This window comes from Salvelinus sp. IW2-2015, linkage group LG18, assembly GCF_002910315.2.
Source record: "Salvelinus sp. IW2-2015 linkage group LG18, ASM291031v2, whole genome shotgun sequence".
NCBI classification, from domain to species: domain Eukaryota; kingdom Metazoa; phylum Chordata; class Actinopteri; order Salmoniformes; family Salmonidae; genus Salvelinus; species Salvelinus sp. IW2-2015.
This window is the reverse complement of record NC_036858.1, coordinates 17,990,784-18,007,799: the sequence shown is the minus strand read 5'-3', so window position 1 is coordinate 18,007,799 and position 17,016 is coordinate 17,990,784. Positions and strand designations below refer to the sequence as shown.

Sequence of the window (17,016 nt, the reverse complement as noted above, 5' to 3'; positions counted from 1 at the left end):
TGGAGAGCCTTGTGGTTGTGGGGGGTGCAGTTGCTGTACCAGGAGGTGATACAGCCCAACAGGATGCTCTCAATTGTACATCTGTCAAAGTTTGTGAGGGTTTTAGGTGACAAGSAAKATTTCTTCAGCCTCCTGAGGTTGAAGAGGCGCTGTTGAGCCTTCTTCACCGCACTGTCTTTGTGGGTGGACCATTTCAGTTTGTCTGTGATGTGTACGCCGAGGAASTTAAAACTTTCCACCTTTTCCACTGCTTTCCCGTCGATGTGGATATTGGGGTGCTCCCTCTGCTGTTTCCTGAAGTCCACAATCATCTCCTTTGTGTTGTTGACATTGAGTGAGAGGTTGTTTTCCTGACACCCCACTCCGAGTGCCCTCACCTCCTCCCTATAGGTTGTCTCGTCGTTGTTGGTAATCAAGCCTACTACTGTTGTGTCGTCTGCAAACTTGATGATTGAGTTGGAGGCGTGCATGGCCACGCAGTCATGGGTGAACAGGGAGTACAGGAGGGGGCTGAGCACACACCCTTGTGGGGCCCCAGTGTTGAGGATCAACGAAGTGGAGATGTTGTTTCTTACCTTCACCACCTGGGGGCAGCCCGTCGGGAAGTCCAGGACCCAATTGCACAGGGRGGGGTTGAGACCCAGGGCCTCAAGTTTAATGATGAGCTTGGAGGGTACTATGGTGTTGAATGCTGAGCTATAGTCAATGAACAGCGTTCTTACATAGGTATTCCTCTTGTCCAGATGGGATAGGGGAGTGTGCAGTGTGATGGCGATTGCATCGTCTGTGGACCTACGGGCGGTAAGCAAATTGAAGTMGGTCTACGGTTACTGGTAAGGTGGAGGTGATATGATACTTGACTAGTCTCTCAAAGCACTTCATGATGACAGAAGTGAGTGGTATGAGGCAATAGTCATTTAGTTCAGTTATCTTTGCCTCCTTAGGTACAGGAACATCTTGAAGCATGTGGGGACAGCAGACTGGGATAGTGAGAGATTGAATATGTCCGTAAACACACCAGCCAGCTGGTCTGCGCATGCTCTGAGGACGTGCCTAGGGATGCCGTCTGGGCCGGCAGCCATGCGAGGGTTAACACGTTTAAATGTCTTACTCATGTCGGCCACGGAGAAGGAGAGTCCACAGTCCTTGGTAGCGGGCCATGTTGGTGGCACTGTATTATCCTCAAAACGGGCAAAGAAGGTGTTATTGTTTGTCAGGAAGCAAGACATCCGTGTCCGTGTTGTGGCTGGTTTTCCTTTTGTAGTCCGTAATTGTCTGTAGACCCTGCCACATACGTCTCGTGTCGTCTCGTCTCGTTGAATTGCGACTCCACTTTGTCTCTATACTGACATTTCGCTTGTTTGATTGCCTTGCGGAGGGAATAACTACACTGTATTCGGCCATATTCCCAGTCACCTTTCCATGGTTAAATGCYGTGGTTCGCGCTTTCAGTTTTGCTCGAATGCRGCCATCTATCCACAGTTTCGGGTAGGTTTTAATTGCCACGGTAGGTGCAACATCTCATATACACTCCTATGTACAGTACGATGTCAAAAGTAGCATGCTGTTCTGTACAGTGGCTTGCAATGTGACAAATAAAACAATAAGACAGTTTTACCTCAAAAGCCTTTCAWTCCAAGAATATAGAAATTATTGAAATTGTAAAATATATCCAAAACCCTCTCATAGTTTCAGAGGAGGAACTGSAGAATGTGAATGAATTAGTAATGGTGCTATAAATCACACATCCCTGTAATTCGGAGGCTTTGGGTCTGTKGCGGCTAACTCAACGGTTACCATTTTCAATCTTAATATTTAATTATGAAAAGCGATTTAGAATTCCATTTATCTGGAACCTACTCCGGAAATGGGATAGGCAGAGCGCTAATAGCTTCTCTTGCTTAAAGTGTACCTCGAAGGAAACAAAAAAGTTGTTGCCCAATTTTAAGGGCTTAAGAATATATCTGTGTGGAAACAGTCTAGTTTTTCAATACACAATAATGTGATCCTGTTGGATGTGTTCGCATAGAAGCATTTACCGCATAGTGAAGAGACGGCTAGTTTGGACAGTTTTAGTAATATAAATTCAGTTTACCTCCTGTTGCTATGGTGATTTGTCTCAGGTAGTGTCCATAGAAGGGGAAGTCAAAGGAGAGAGCCACACGCTAGGAGGAGCATAATATCATATCAGACAGCATGTCAGTCATGATGGCAATGTCATGGTGTCAAAAGACTGTATGCAGGCCTATGTACAGTATTGTTTCTGTGCTCTTGTCTACGTCTCATTCTCCCACCATCTCTAACCACTTTGCATCTGTATGCGTATAGTGTGTGTGTGTGTGTGTGTGTGTGTGTGTACGCATGCGTGCATGTCTCACCGCTGCCTGCCGGTGTGTGTTGGACAGGATGCCGTGCACTCTGACTTCGCTCTGTTGCACAGAGCTTAGGTCTACCCAGAGTTCCTCCATCCGTCTGTCCCCTGGCCCGTAACTCCTCCACCTGTAGTACCTCTGAGAGTCCTCCTGAGAAAGAGGGCGCTGATTAGCACAGAAAGCTTTTCCAGAGTTTCAATGAATTCACTGGTCAGTGCCCAATGCCTTGATTTGTGTAGAAATTGACTTTGACTACACGATAATGCATTTATTACACATCTATAAGATTTCATGAACGTGATAACAGGTCCCAACTGCATTATTAAAGGTTCTGGAACACCTCTGGAGAGCCCTGAAAAAGCTTTGCAGTGCGCTCCCATCCAACCTGACAGAGCTTGAGAGGATCTGCAGAGACGAATTGGAGAAATCCCCAAATACAGGTGTGCCAGTTTGTAGCGTCAAATTGCTGTTATCGCTGCAAAGGTGCTTCAAAGTCTGAGTAAAGGGTCTGAATACTAAAGAAAATTTGAATATTTCTGGATTTAAAAAAAATATTTCTAAAATTTCTAAAAACCTGTATTTTCTCTGTCATTATGTAGATTGATGAGGACATTTTTTAGACTAAGTGTCACGCCCTGACCTTAGAGAGCCTTTTTTATTCTCTATTTGGTTAGGTCAGGGTGTAACTTGGGTGGGCATACAGTGGGGAGAAACAAGTATTTGGATACACTGCCGATTTTGCAGGTTTTCCTACTTACAAAGCATTGTAGAGGTCTGTAATTTTGATCATAGGTACACTTCAACTGTGAGAGACAGAATCTAAACAAAAATCCAGAAAATCACATTGTTGATTTTTAAGTAATTAATTTGCATTTTATTGCATGACAAGTATTTGATACATCAGAAAAGCAGAACTTAATATTTGGTACAGAACCTTTGTTTGCAATTACGAGAGATCATATGTTTCCTGTAGTTCTGACCAGGTTTGCACACACTGCAGCAGGGATTTTGGCCCACTCCTCCATACAGACCTTCTCCAGATCCTTCAGGTTTCGGGGCGGTCGCTGGGCAATACGGACTTTCAGCTCCCTCCTAAGATTTTCTATTGGGTTCAGATCTGGAGACTGGCTAGCGCACTCCAGGACCTTTGAGATGCTTCTTACGGAGCCACTCCTTAGTTGCCTGGCTGTGTGTTTCGGGTTGTTGTCATGCTGGAAGACCCAGCTACGACCCATCTTCAATGCTCTTACTGAGGGAAGGAGGTTGTTGGCCAAGATCTCGCGATACATGGCCCCATCCATCCACCCCAATCGGTGCAGTCGTCCTGTCCCCTTTGCAGAAAAGCATCCCCAAAGAATGATGTTTCACTCTCCATGCTTCACGTTTGGGATGGTGTTCTTGGGTGTACTAAACCTTCTTCTTCTTCCAAACACGGCGAGTGAGTTTAGACCAAAAAGCTCTATTTTGTTCTCATCAGACCACTGACCTTCTCCCATTCCTCCTCTGGATCATCCAGATGGTCATTGGCAAACTTCAGACGGGCTGGACATGCGCTGGCTTGAGCAGGGGGACCTTGCGTGCCGCTGCAGGATTTTAATCCATGACGGCGTAGTGTGTTACTATAATGGTTTTCTTTGAGACTGTGGTCCCAGCTCTCTTCAGGTCATTGGACCAGGTCCTGCCGTGTAGTCCTGGGCTGATCCCTTCACCTTCCTCATGATCATTGATGCCCCACGAGGTGAGATCTTGCATTGGAGACCCAGACGAGGGTGATTGACCGTCATCTTTGAACTTCTTCCATTTTCTAATAATTGCAGCCAACAGTTGCTTGCTCTTCTCCCAAGCTGCTTGCCTATTGTCCTGTAGCCCATCCCAGCCTTTGTCAGTGTCTACAATTATCCCTAATGTCCTTACACAGCTCTCTGTCTTGGCCATTGTGGAGAGGTTGGAATCTGTGTTGATTGGAGTGTGGGACAGGTGTCTTTTATACAGGTAACGAGTTCAAACAGGTCAGTTAATACAGGTAATGAGTGGAGAAACAGGAGGGCTTCTTAAAAAAACTAACAGTCTGTAGAGCCGAATTCGTTACTGGTTGGTAGGTGATCACAATACTTATGTCATGCAATAAAATGCAAAATGATTTACTTAAAAATCAGTACAACGTCGATTTTCTGGGATTTTTGTTTTAGATTCCGTCCTCTCACAGTTGAAGTGTACCTATGATAAAAACTACAGACCTTACATTAGCTTTGTAAGGTAGAGAAAACCTGCAAAAATCGGCAGTGTATCAAATACTTGTTCTCCCACTTAGTATCTATGTTTCATTTCTTTGTTGGCCAGTATGGTTTCCCAATCAGAGACCAGCTGTTTATCGTTGTCTCTGATTGGGATCATACTTAGGCAGCCCTTTTTCCCACCTTGTTTTTGGTTAGGTGCTGTGTTGCGCTACAAACTTTACATGTCGATGATGATCGATGATGATAAATGTACGCCTACCACGCTGCACCTTGGTCCGATCATTCCATCACCGAACTGTGACACTAAGGTGTAACGTAACAAAATGTGGAAAAAGTCAAGGGGTTGGAATACATTCCGAAGGCACTGTAATAAACACCACAAAATTAAGACACAGAAACCAGTTGCTTTCGTTTTGACAGCAGAGGAGCGGTGAAAGGACAATGTGACATCACGTCCGCGTGACAGAACCAGCATTCTTCTGAGCTATTTTGTTATTTAAAGGACGACTGCACTTCCAGATTTGGCCTTGTATTTGATTTGATTCATTAAGGATAGGGGGCAGTATTTGGAAGTTCGGATGACTGACATGCGCAAAGTAAACTGCCTGTTACTCAGGCCCAGAAGCTAGAATATGCATATAATTGGTAGTATTGGATAGAAAACACTCTGAAGTTTCTAAAACTGCTAAAATAATGTCTGTGAGTATAACATAACTGATATGGCAGGCAAAACCCCAAGGAGAATCCATCCAGAATTTTTTGGGGGGAGGTGATCACCCATTGAAATGCCTGTCTATGGGAAAATCAAAGGAAATCCTCCCAGATTGCAGTTCCTATGGCTTCCACTAGATGTCAACAGTCTTTATTGGTATTGAATACACCATTCTCCGTCTTACATTTTATTGTTTATTTACATTTATTTACATTTATTTACCTGAGTATTGATTAGAAACGTTGTTTGACTTGTTTGAACGAAGTTTATTGGTAATAAACGCGGGGCGCAGTCCTCAGATAATCGCATGGTATGCTTTCGCCGTAAAGCCTTTTTGAAATCTGACAAAGCGGCTGGATTAACAAGTTAAGCTTTTAAATGATGTATGACACTTGTATTTTCATGAATGTTTAATATTACGATTTTTGTATTTTGAATTTCACGCTCTGCAATTTCACCGAAAATTGGCGAGGTGGGTCACTAGCGCCCCACCTAGCCCAAAGAGGTTTTAAAGACATTCTCCAATACTTTGGCAACTTTCGGCTGGATGTGTGAATGTGTAGTTCATACATGCATAATCTATYTGCAGAATTACTGTCTCATCTCAATTAGCTACGAAATCCCTAGTTTGAAAGTGACTTTTCTTGAAGCTGTGCCGCACCATTTTCCCTACATTTCCCCCCACGTGGGCCAGCCCTCTGGCAATTCGAGTTCTAGCCAATGAGCTTCAGCCCCTCGCATTTGACTGACAGCAATCAAGATGCCTGCCCAGCGTTATCCAATYAGGTTACAGGGTGGGCCCAACAGCTCAGTGGACACAGCAGACAGAGAGCAATAATGTGGTYCAKATAACCACACGTGATGTAGTACCCAATTTTCTGTGGGAACACTTTTGGCCAGTGCTTGTGACTTTCAGAACAAAAAAATGTTTACCCTTATGATTCAACCCTGTGGGGATCTTAATGCACTATTGACCTCAGTGAGGAGAAGGGCTAGTACAGGCTATATACACACACACACACAAAAAGTACCTGAGAATCTCTAAGAAATGCTTGCGGCCATGACTGAATTCAACCTGAGTTGGTTTCGATGTGTGGTTTGATGTGCGTGTTCTCTGGTGGGAAGAGTTAGCCAAATTATTTAACTAATTAGCTTCAGCCGGCTGGTGTGCGACCATTGCAAAGTTGGTTTGACTTTGGATAGCCTATCTCCGTGGCTAGTTAGGGACCGTCAGTAAATTACACAATGTAGATGACAATATTTATGTTTTCATCCTTTTAGTTCTTATTAAATGCTTTCAATATTTGTATTTGAATTTCTACAGAGCTATTGGAATTTTAACATATGACCGGTTACAGGAAGCTATGCTTATGTTGCACGTCACTTACAATTGTTGGTTTAGACACAGAAAAAGACAGGAACCTTCCCGCTAGCCATGATTGTCTGAGATAATGGATGGACTGGACATGCCAAGCGATGAGTTCAGATTAGTCTGCCACGTAGCATGATTCTGTCTATAACATAAGCTGCTCAGCATGTGTAGATAATCCTTGCTACCTGACAAAATTAGAAGATATAGCGCTTGCCATGGATTACTGCAAAAGTGTTGCTACTGCTCTTAACATTCCTGTCCTGAATTTTGCAGGCACTATAGACAAAGATTAGTGGGAAAAAGTTGTGATGGACTACTTTCTGCACACGGTCAGTGTGAACCGGAGAGACTTGACACAACGCAGGCCAAACAAGCTGTACAAATAAAACAGAGTTAAAGGGGTTCTAGTCTGCTGTGAAACGTTCATCTATGTATATGGGTAAGAGTCTAGCTACATTTTCAAATTTTACACGTTTCATTTTCATTGCAAATTAAAGAGTCATTTTCATTGCAAATTAAAGCGTACTGTTCGCTAGCTAGCGAACGTTAGCTTGCTGGCTCGCTAACGTTACATGTGTGATCTATGCAGTAATATTATTTGTATCTCAGAAAGCCATTTGCATTGCTTGCTATAGCCTAATGTTAGCTAGCTAGCTAAAATTTTACCTAGATGGTTAGCTTTAGCTACCTGTAGATTCATACTACAGCATTTCATGTATGGTGGCTAGCTATGAAAATCAGTTTGTATTGCTATTAGTATGGGTTGGGATTATGGTTCATTGTTTAGCTAGCTAGATAACGTTACTAAACGTGTCTAAACAAAAGACCACACTTCGCTAGATGATTACTCATCAAGTTAGCCAGGTGTGTCTGGGGATGATTACGGCCATCTATTGAATTTCATAAACATGTGTARATGTCTAGACAATAGTGACCCACCCACTTAGCTAGAAGTGGCTGGGGGGTGGTTATAGAATTTCTTTCACATGACCCATCAATTTAGACAAGTGTGTCTGGTAGGGGTGCGCCGACATATCCATATTCGTATCCGTCAATTGACAGTTGGATCGGATTATACTCGTGATTGGAAAAAAACAAGTGCTTTAATATGCCTAAATAGATGTTGGCAAAGCACCTCCCTGCATGTTCTCACTGCAAAAAAAGCTGCAGATTAAGAGCAGTGCGCGGAGGGYTGGGTTTGTATGTGTGTCTGTCCTCAATTTACAGCAGGCAGCCAAGTTTGCTGTCARTCAGTCAGAATGCGCATTAGCGTTTKATCTTTCCCAAACCCTTGCCCCACTTGTTAGATATTATGCACATTGATAGKAAATGTCCTCGCCATGTTGATTTATCATAGTAACAGGCAGCAGCAATCTAAATGATCAGATCGAAAACATGCGAGGAAAAGTGTTTGGATGAATTTATGAAGCGAATGGACGGAGAAATACAGCTTCACTCTATCCAATCAGAGCAGCAGGTTCAACGTACAGCCCGCCCTTCTCTTTAGACAGTGAAACTAGCCAGTTMAGTTATTTAGACCACGCATATGAGTGACTCAAAGACAGTACAGTATGGTTTAAAAACTCTGACACGTAAGAAACATGCTTGCTGGCACCCCAAAAAACATTTTTTCTGATCATAGATAATTACAAAAAAATACTCTGATCATAGTCGTGTCCAGAAAATTGCCCATATCCGTTACGATACTCGTTTGTCRGACTACTCGGCACACCCCTAGTGTCTGGGTAAGCATCACCTAATAATGATAAAATATTTATACTATATTTTTATCTGGACACTTTCTATTTTTGATAGTGCTGCTATGCAAATATACAASTAACTATTTCACTGTACCGTTTACACCTTCTGCATCCTGTGCATGTGACAAATAKACAGATTTTATTTGATATAGTGTGTTTACTAGAGACGTTAATGTGAAGAACAACATAACCTGCACCAAAGTCAGATTAGAATATAGGCCAAGGACTAGATGTGTATTTTTACCTGGAGTTTTTCCTTATTGTAGGCTACTACTTTCACCACTTTTAGTCTTGAAATCTTTGGTTCTTTACTACACTACCTTACTCACTCTGTTTAGCACATGTGAATCCTTAAAGAGATGGGTGGGGCTAAGGCTTAAGAGGGTGTGCACGATGCTCAATAGTTGTAAACAAAGAAGAACTCTCCAGTAGGTGTACCAAAARATTCAAGGMCCATTTGCTCAAAAGTGGGGTTACAAGTTCAACTTTCAACGCAAAATTACTTTCCTATTGTTCTTCAACTACAGTGTATAATATACCATTTTGTAGCTCTGAGTCTCTACTTTTATCCAATGTAAAAAAAAAAAAAAACACACAATTTCAAATTATTTTGCTACATAAGACTGAATCGAGGCGGTCGGTCACGTATTGTTCCATGTACATTGTGTAATTTACAGATGGTCCCTAGCTAGCCCCATACGGATATCCAAAGTCAACCCAAATTTATCACAGGCATTATAATCGGGTCATGTGCAGCTGCACTCTGCATTGATGATTCCTTGTGTGCTGCCAACCATGGGCATGTGGGCAGGATTGAAACAAACCCAACCTCCATTTACGTTGMGATGCAGTCAAGCATTTCGCAACACCCGCAATAACATCTGCTAAACACGTGTATGTGACCAATAAATTTGATTACCACAAGTCTCACAAAATTCAGTTTTGGACGAGCRTGACTATGACCAAAATTAAACTATTCACAATTTGTCCATTTTGACAGTATAATAAATGTTTGACTCGTATACACTGAGCATACCAAACATTAGGAACACCWTCCTAATATTTAGTTGCAAGTGACATCAATAAGGGACCATAGCTTTCACCTGCACAGTCTGTCATGCAAAGAGCAGGTGTTGAGTACTCAGTGTATATGCCATTTAGCAGACGCTTTTATCCAAAGCGACTTAGTCATTCGTGCATACATATTATGTATGGGTGTCCCTGGGTATCAAGTCCATTACCCTGGCATTACAAGTGCCATGCTCTACCAACTMAGCTACAAAGGACCACATAGGCTTTGAATATGAATCTTCGTCAAATCTACTCAAGAAAATTCTAACTGAAAAATGTCAACAGTAGGATTCTTCGGCGATGTCCTAAGCAATTGTTTTCTGTGCTAGCTACATCTGGAAAATTTAAATGGGATGTTCATATTTCCTTTTAAGTCACAATGCAGCTATTTTTAGACCAATATCAAGTCATTACTGGGTAACAATTAAGTACCTTACTGTAATAGATTTCCATTAACTTGGCACAAATAGCTTTTTAGCAAAAAAACTTTGTCAAGCAAGAATTTAGCTAGGACTGTCTGAGAATGATCTAAGTGGGGAGGGGAAAACTAAAAACGGTCTCTTATTGGCAGAGTGGTTTGGAACTGTGTTATTGGTCTATTAACCAATTTACCGTACGGTGATGTCACCATGGAAAGCTGAATCTCCCTCCCATGCAAACCTGCGGATTAGAAGGTCCTGTGTAGATTGTATTTTTAACCAGCAACTATCAGAATTTTTTTAGCTATAGTACAATATGATAGAAAAACACAGGAAATTGTTTTATTTTGACTGTACTGGGCCTTTAACATTGTGTTGTGCCCGTATTCTTTGTGATAAGTGAGGCATGTTTATAAATGCTTTATAAATACTTTAATGGGAAAATAGAATTGACAGTACATTGACTGCATAGAATTCATACATAGACCTTTAATGTTGGCYTTATAGATCAGTGGAAAACTGCACAGTTAATTAACCATGAAATGCTTAGCTATAAATGCTTACTGAATGGCAAAATAGATACGCTTTACTTTGACTGCATATAATTCATAAATAGACCCTTCATGTGTGCGTTATAGACCAGTATGCACAACCTAATAGGGATGTGGAGAAGGGCTGTTAATGAGTTARGAAAGAGCCTTGACCCTCAACTACACGATTTTGATCTGTAAAATCTACCCCGAGGATTCAACACTGTGGGGATCTTCATGCACCATTGACCTCATTGAGAAGAAGAAGACCATACTTTAAGTCACGGGCCTATACCGACCGGTGCGGGAAATGGGGCTAGTACAGGCTATATAGCAGCATCATTTTCAAAATGTGGTTTGGCCTTTAGGCATATTCACTAACACTGTTATGGCCGAAGCACATTTTAGAGAACAGCCATAATGATGACACTACGCTGTCATTGTAATGATGCATCTATTAAGATGCCTAAATGTCAGCGTTTGCATAGCATGACATGAATGCGCTATAGATATWCTATGGACATATTTCATTAACCTTTTAATGTGGTTAGGACCTGTTATAACACGTTCATGAAATACTTATAGATGTGTAATGAAGGTGTTATGGCTATGTAGTCAAATTAAATCTTTACCCTTGATTCAATCTAGAGTAGGYGGCTATTCTATTGTATTCTTAATATGTATGGTTGTGGAAGATGGTAGTCCTTATGATGGGAAGATGATAGCCATGATGCTAATTAGTAATTGAGGTTGGAGTTAACTATTGTGCATAGTGACACCAGGGGTCCTTTCCATGTACTGTATTTTCATTTACACCAGGTGGGGGAGCTGTATACATACTCTAATGATCTCAGTGCTTTGGCATTGTAAGCCTCTGTATCTATTTAACGGATCTCAGAACTCGATCACATTATTAATGTGTGCTTTGCTTCAAGGTGACAGAGAGCAATGGTGCTGGGGTTTAGGTGTGGGCTGGGAAAGTGGAGCAGTTAAATGCAGTGTTCTCAATGACGATCTGGCTGCTCCACATACAGCGAGTGACCCACTTTCTCTCCTTCCCCAAGACCCAACACAAGGCCCTGTTTCTGGGGGGAATGAGAGGAGAGCAGATCCCCAGACTTTGCCCAGGGCTGAAACACCTGAGCTGCGTTAAGATTGGTCAACGAGAGCTGCCGTGGTGAGAGGTTAGAGGGTCTTGCGTGAAACCAGACGACACACACACTAAGTTGACAGGACAAGGCCAGGATCTGTTGTCAATTTGTAGTGCCGAGGGTAGTAGAAAAGCTAATCACAATTTATTTGGCAGAAATTATACTTATATGTGGTAGTAAGAGCAAGATGATACACTGGTGTGGTCCCCACCACACCAACTAATCCAACAAACACATTTAAACACACATTTTATTAACCCAAAAATGTATTCCCATTCAAAATCCTATTTCCCTAACCTCAAACCCCTAACCCTAAAACTAAATTTAACCTTAACTCCTAAACCTAACCCCAAAGCCTAAAATAGCCTTTTTCTTTGTGGGGACTGACAAAATGTCCCCACTTTTCCGAATTGTCCTTGTTTTAATATCCTTGTGAAGACTTCTGGTACCCACAAAGATAGTAAAACCAAACCACAAACACACGGTGGAAAAACCCATCTATGGAAAACTCGCTCGCAAACTACCATACACCTGTCATTAATATCCCAATAGAAGTCACCCCTGATAAAGGGTCATAGCTTCAGCCAACGTGTTCCCATCGATTGGCCTCATCTGCTGGGGTCACACACTGCTGGCCATTATCAAAGTGCTTAGCCATGCATTGAGATGTGGTTATTAGCGGTGACTAATGAAGATGTTGCTAATGACCTACTACCAGCTGTGTCACAGAGAGGGCCTAGGCTTTAGCTCACAGGGCTAAGAGTGTTATGTGGTGTGCAGGAGACGCAGTCAGTCACATGAGCCTGATCCTGAGCAAACTGATGTGGGAGTTAGGATGGCAACTAACAAGATGCTGAGCAGAGGGGAAAATAACAATATTGCTATCGATATCATCACAGATGGCTGCCTGTTAGTTAGACCTTGCCACTACAAGAGTTATACTAAACATGACTCATTAAATTTCTCACCACCACATGGGTTATGTTGTCGGGCAGGGTATCGATGTCCAGTCCTCCCTCCAGTGCGTTGCGTACCGCTCGGTTCTGACCATGTTTGATGGAGGGCTGCTGGTCTCTGTAGATCCTGCCCATCTCAGACGAGCCCCCATCTATCCGCAGTGACGTATCATCTAAAAACATGAAKGATGACAGTCAAGATAACATGGCCATTCGATAGAAACGGCAATATCACATCTCATGCAAACTATGAGAACACCACAACAAGAAATACATAACTGATTAAAAACAAACAGAAAAGCTATACTCAGGGGCGTCATGCACCCCCAAAATCTGAGGGGGAACAAAATACGTGAGAATGTACCCCCCCAGCCAAAAATGTATATTCTTATGCCACTAGTACCCTAACCCGTAATCTATATTGTAAAAAGAAATTTGATAATATTTATGACCAAAGGAAAAAGCAGTGATCTACCTACAGTGCATTTGGGAAGTATTCAGACACCTTGACTTTTTCCACATTGTTAGGTTATAGCCTTATTCTAAAATGTATTCAATTGTTCCCCCTTCATCAATCTACACACCATACACCATAATGACAAAGCAGTAATAGGTTTTTCAATAAGTATTCAGACCCTCTACTCAGTACTTTGTTTAAGCACCTTTGGCAGCGATTACAGCCTCGAGTCTTCTTGGTTATGACGCTACAAGCTTGGCACACCTGTATTTGGGGAGTTTCTCCCATTCTTCTCTGCAGATCAGGTTGGGTGGGGAGCTGCGCTGCACAGCTATTTTCTGGTCTCTCCAGAGATGGTCGATCGTGTTCAAGTCAAGGACATTCAGAGACTTGTCCCGAAGTCACCTCTGTGTTGTCTTTGCTGTGTGCTTAGGGTCGTTGTCCTGTTGGAAGGTGAACCTTCGCCCCAGTCTGAGGTGCTGAGCACTCTGGTACAGGTTTTCATCAAGGATCTCTCTGTATTTTGCTCCGTTCATCTTTGTCTTGATCCTGACTTGTCTCCCAGTCCCTGCTGCTGAAAAACATTCCCACAGCATGATGCTGCCACCACCATAATGATGGTGCCAGGTTTTCTCCAGACGTGACACTTGGCATTCAGGCCAAATAGTTCAATCTTGGTTCATCAGACCAGAGAATCTTGTTTCTCATGGTCAGAGTACTTTAGGRTCCTTTTGGCAAACTCCAAGCGGGTTGTCATGTGCCTTTTACTGAGGAGTTGCTTCCGTCTGGCCACTCTACCTAATTGGTGGAGTGCTGCAGAGATGGGAGAACCTTCCTAAAGGACAACCATTTCCACAGAGGAACTCTGTCAGAATGACCATGCGGTTCTTGGTCACCTCCCTGAGCAAGGCCCTTCTCCCCCGACTGCTCAGTTTGGCCGGGTGGCCAGCTCTAGAAAGAGTCTTGGTGGTCCCAAACTTCTTCCATTTAAGAATGATGGCGACCACAGTGTTCTTGGGGACCTTTAATGCTGCAGAAATGTTTTGGTACCCTTCCCCAGACCCTTCGACCTGGTTTTTGGTTTTTGCTCTGGCATGCACTGTCAACTGTGGAACCTTATATACCGTAGACAGGTGTGTTGTAGAAACATCAAMGATGATCAAAGGAAACAGGATGCACCGGAGCTCAATTTCGAGTCTCATAGCAAAGGTTCTGAATACTTATGTAAATAAGATATGTTTGTTTTTTAATACATTTTCAAAAATGTATAAAAACCTGTTTTTGCTTTGTCATTATGGGGTATTGTGTGTAGATTGCTGAGGAAATTGTTTTATTGAATTCATTTTAGAATAAGGCTGTAACATAACAAAATGTGGAAAAAAGTAAAGGGGTCTGAATTCTTTCTGAAGGCACTGTAAGCATACCTCTTAACTTCATTGATAGCCTGAAATGGCTTCTTGGTAGCTAGTTATGAGGTTGGGACATTGGGAACCTATCTGGGCTAGCTAAAGCCAACTTCATAAAACTGCTAGGTGGCTAGTATTTTATTTAGAATTTTTAAACAGAACAAAATCTGAGGGGGCATGTGCCCGTGCCCCATGTGAGCATGACACATCTGGTTATACTTGTAAAACAATACRTTCTGAACATCACCCGAGGTCCTATGACCCATAGGAGAACCTTAAATCTTACTGCCTTATTTGGCACCTAGTGTTTCACCAGTGACTTGGATTGGTCTGTGGGTTGTGGAGGTATTTACCTTTGAGGCTGACTGCTTAACACAGACGTGTGYAAAAGATTGATGGAGTTGTGGTGCATTAGGTGGGAAAGATACTCATCAAACCATAAGTCACAACTATGTGCGTCTCATAAGGAATACAGGCAATGAACAGAAACARGGATGGAAGTTTAACATTCACAATTAAGATTCACAGCAGGAAAATCTATAACTCAAAACTATCTCTGGGAGACCACCAGGACACCTTTGCAGAGACAGATCAACACGACACATCTGGACAGACAGTAACACTTCCGTGTGTGTTTGCTTTATGATGAGCCTTGTAACAGAATTTGATTCAYCAGCAAATCAGCATATGAATCATATACAATTGGCGGGAAGAAGACAGTGACCATTAACATACATATTACAGCAAGWTAGTGTGACTTAATATCTTGGGATTTTCTAGGTTGTAGACCCAAATAATCAACTGGGTTAGCACTCTCTGGCTTTAGCATCACGCCACATGTGGAAAAAGTTATCCCCTGCCACATTATGAGCAAAAGTTTCAGGCTGAATGAAACTTTCAGGTTGAATAAAAAGTACTTTTGTAAGAGCRGTGCAAGTGGTCAATAGTTTCGTAAACACATGCTGTAATTGAGCCAAAGTATAATTAAGGAAAAACAATTAGTCTGTAGAAACAAATAGTGTTTTGACAATGCCAAGACATTTAATCCATAGTACAGACATTCAAATCACTTAAAGGGTAACTGCAGTGCCTCTTTCCGCCCTCTCTGCCCCTTTTTCATTTGAAAAATGCTTGGAAAAAAGGGAGCGTTATGTTGAGTGTGTCATCTCTACCAAAGGTGAGTTCGTTCAACAAACCTACCACCTGGTATCAATTTCAGTTGAACGATTTGAATTTACATTCCAAAATGTTATGGTGAAGCCGCAAATAGCACATTTTTGTATGGATTACTGTATGGATTTTGTATGGATTTAGCGACAATAGTCAAACTGAAAATGGCTTTGCTATCTCTACTACATGTAATAGAATGTCGCTGCAGTTTAGACCCGAAGCAGACACAATCGCCGCACTCTACCTCCTCGATGGCTAATTCACACTCCAARCAGAGACGGAAGAGGAAGCGAGACATCCCTCTCATCTCTTCTAGTTACATTACAGTCAATGAACMAAGCAGACCAGACTGCTAATGCATTGGCATCTATCTCTGAGCCGAGTTTCCTAAAGCCATTGTTACTAAAGTTGCACTTGAAAACGCTCATTATTTACCGACTGCTAAGTGCTCAGATGCTTCTTTGCTCTTCCGCATCAGTTTATACACAYAAGATCTCCACCAAACATAAACATCTTGATTCTGCCTCTCTGTGACCGCCAATAACTTCAGAACAAAGTTGACTACATAGACAAAGTTGCCAATGTCTGTAATTGTTTCAAACAAGCAAAGGCTAAAAAAAGGCTAAAAAAAATCCTTCAGATGAAAACTGCGATGACTGCATTAAAAGATAACAGTATAGGCTACACAGGCCTATATATTTCAARCATGACTTTGAATACAACTGSTCTAGGAGCTGATCCGTCYTCAGTATTGTGGAATAATTCTAATGTTAGGGTAAGATTTGAATGGAGAATGCTGATATGAGAGCAGCACTGCTTTTCTTTCGATCCTATTGACACATGCTCCAACGARGCACTTGAARGTTCTCAATGCATGGTGTTTTGGGAAACGCAATGTGAAATCTTGCAGATGRATTATTAAAACCCTGGTAAGCTTAAGTTCCATCACTACCGGGAAACCGTTCCCAGGAAGTTACCAAGGTTAACATCTTCAGTCCAACATTGGCTGTTAAGCCAAATTATATTATAACTGTAGAGAAGCCGTAAACAGGATTTGAGMCTGTGTGAGGTCCGGAAGGGGGGYAWAGGGATGTTTTTGAAAGTWYAWSKMSWTRWACTGCATTTCTATACAATTACAAAACTTTAAAAATGCTATTTGAAGAACTACAAAAACAAGCAAAAAATACCCCGGGCTGCTGTAGGTTCATTCACCTCAGGTCGATCTACAAACACAGCCTATTAGCTATACAATTGTAATGTTATAGCCTTGGAAGGGGGAAATATGACAAATGTATCGCACTGATACGTAGGTATCAGCGACAAAACAAAAACGTATTGCATTTTTAGAAGTGTATTGTTTGCATTTTTTATTGCATTTGAATGTATGCCTATAGGGAAGATAA

The 17,016-nt window shown here is 42.0% G+C and overlaps 1 protein-coding gene across 1 annotated transcript in view; it reads right to left on the bottom strand.

Moving 5' to 3' along the window:
* The window catches only part of plxdc1 (plexin domain containing 1), a 112,851-nt gene that overhangs the window by 71,633 nt on the left and 24,202 nt on the right, over positions 1 to 17,016 (bottom strand). The window contains exons 2-4 of the mRNA XM_024006917.2: positions 12,593 to 12,753; positions 2,379 to 2,522; positions 2,096 to 2,165 (exon numbers count right to left, since the gene is read on the bottom strand). Of these exons, the coding sequence (XP_023862685.1) occupies positions 2,096 to 2,165; positions 2,379 to 2,522; positions 12,593 to 12,753 (375 nt within the window). The remainder of the gene's footprint in view (positions 1 to 2,095; positions 2,166 to 2,378; positions 2,523 to 12,592; positions 12,754 to 17,016) is intronic.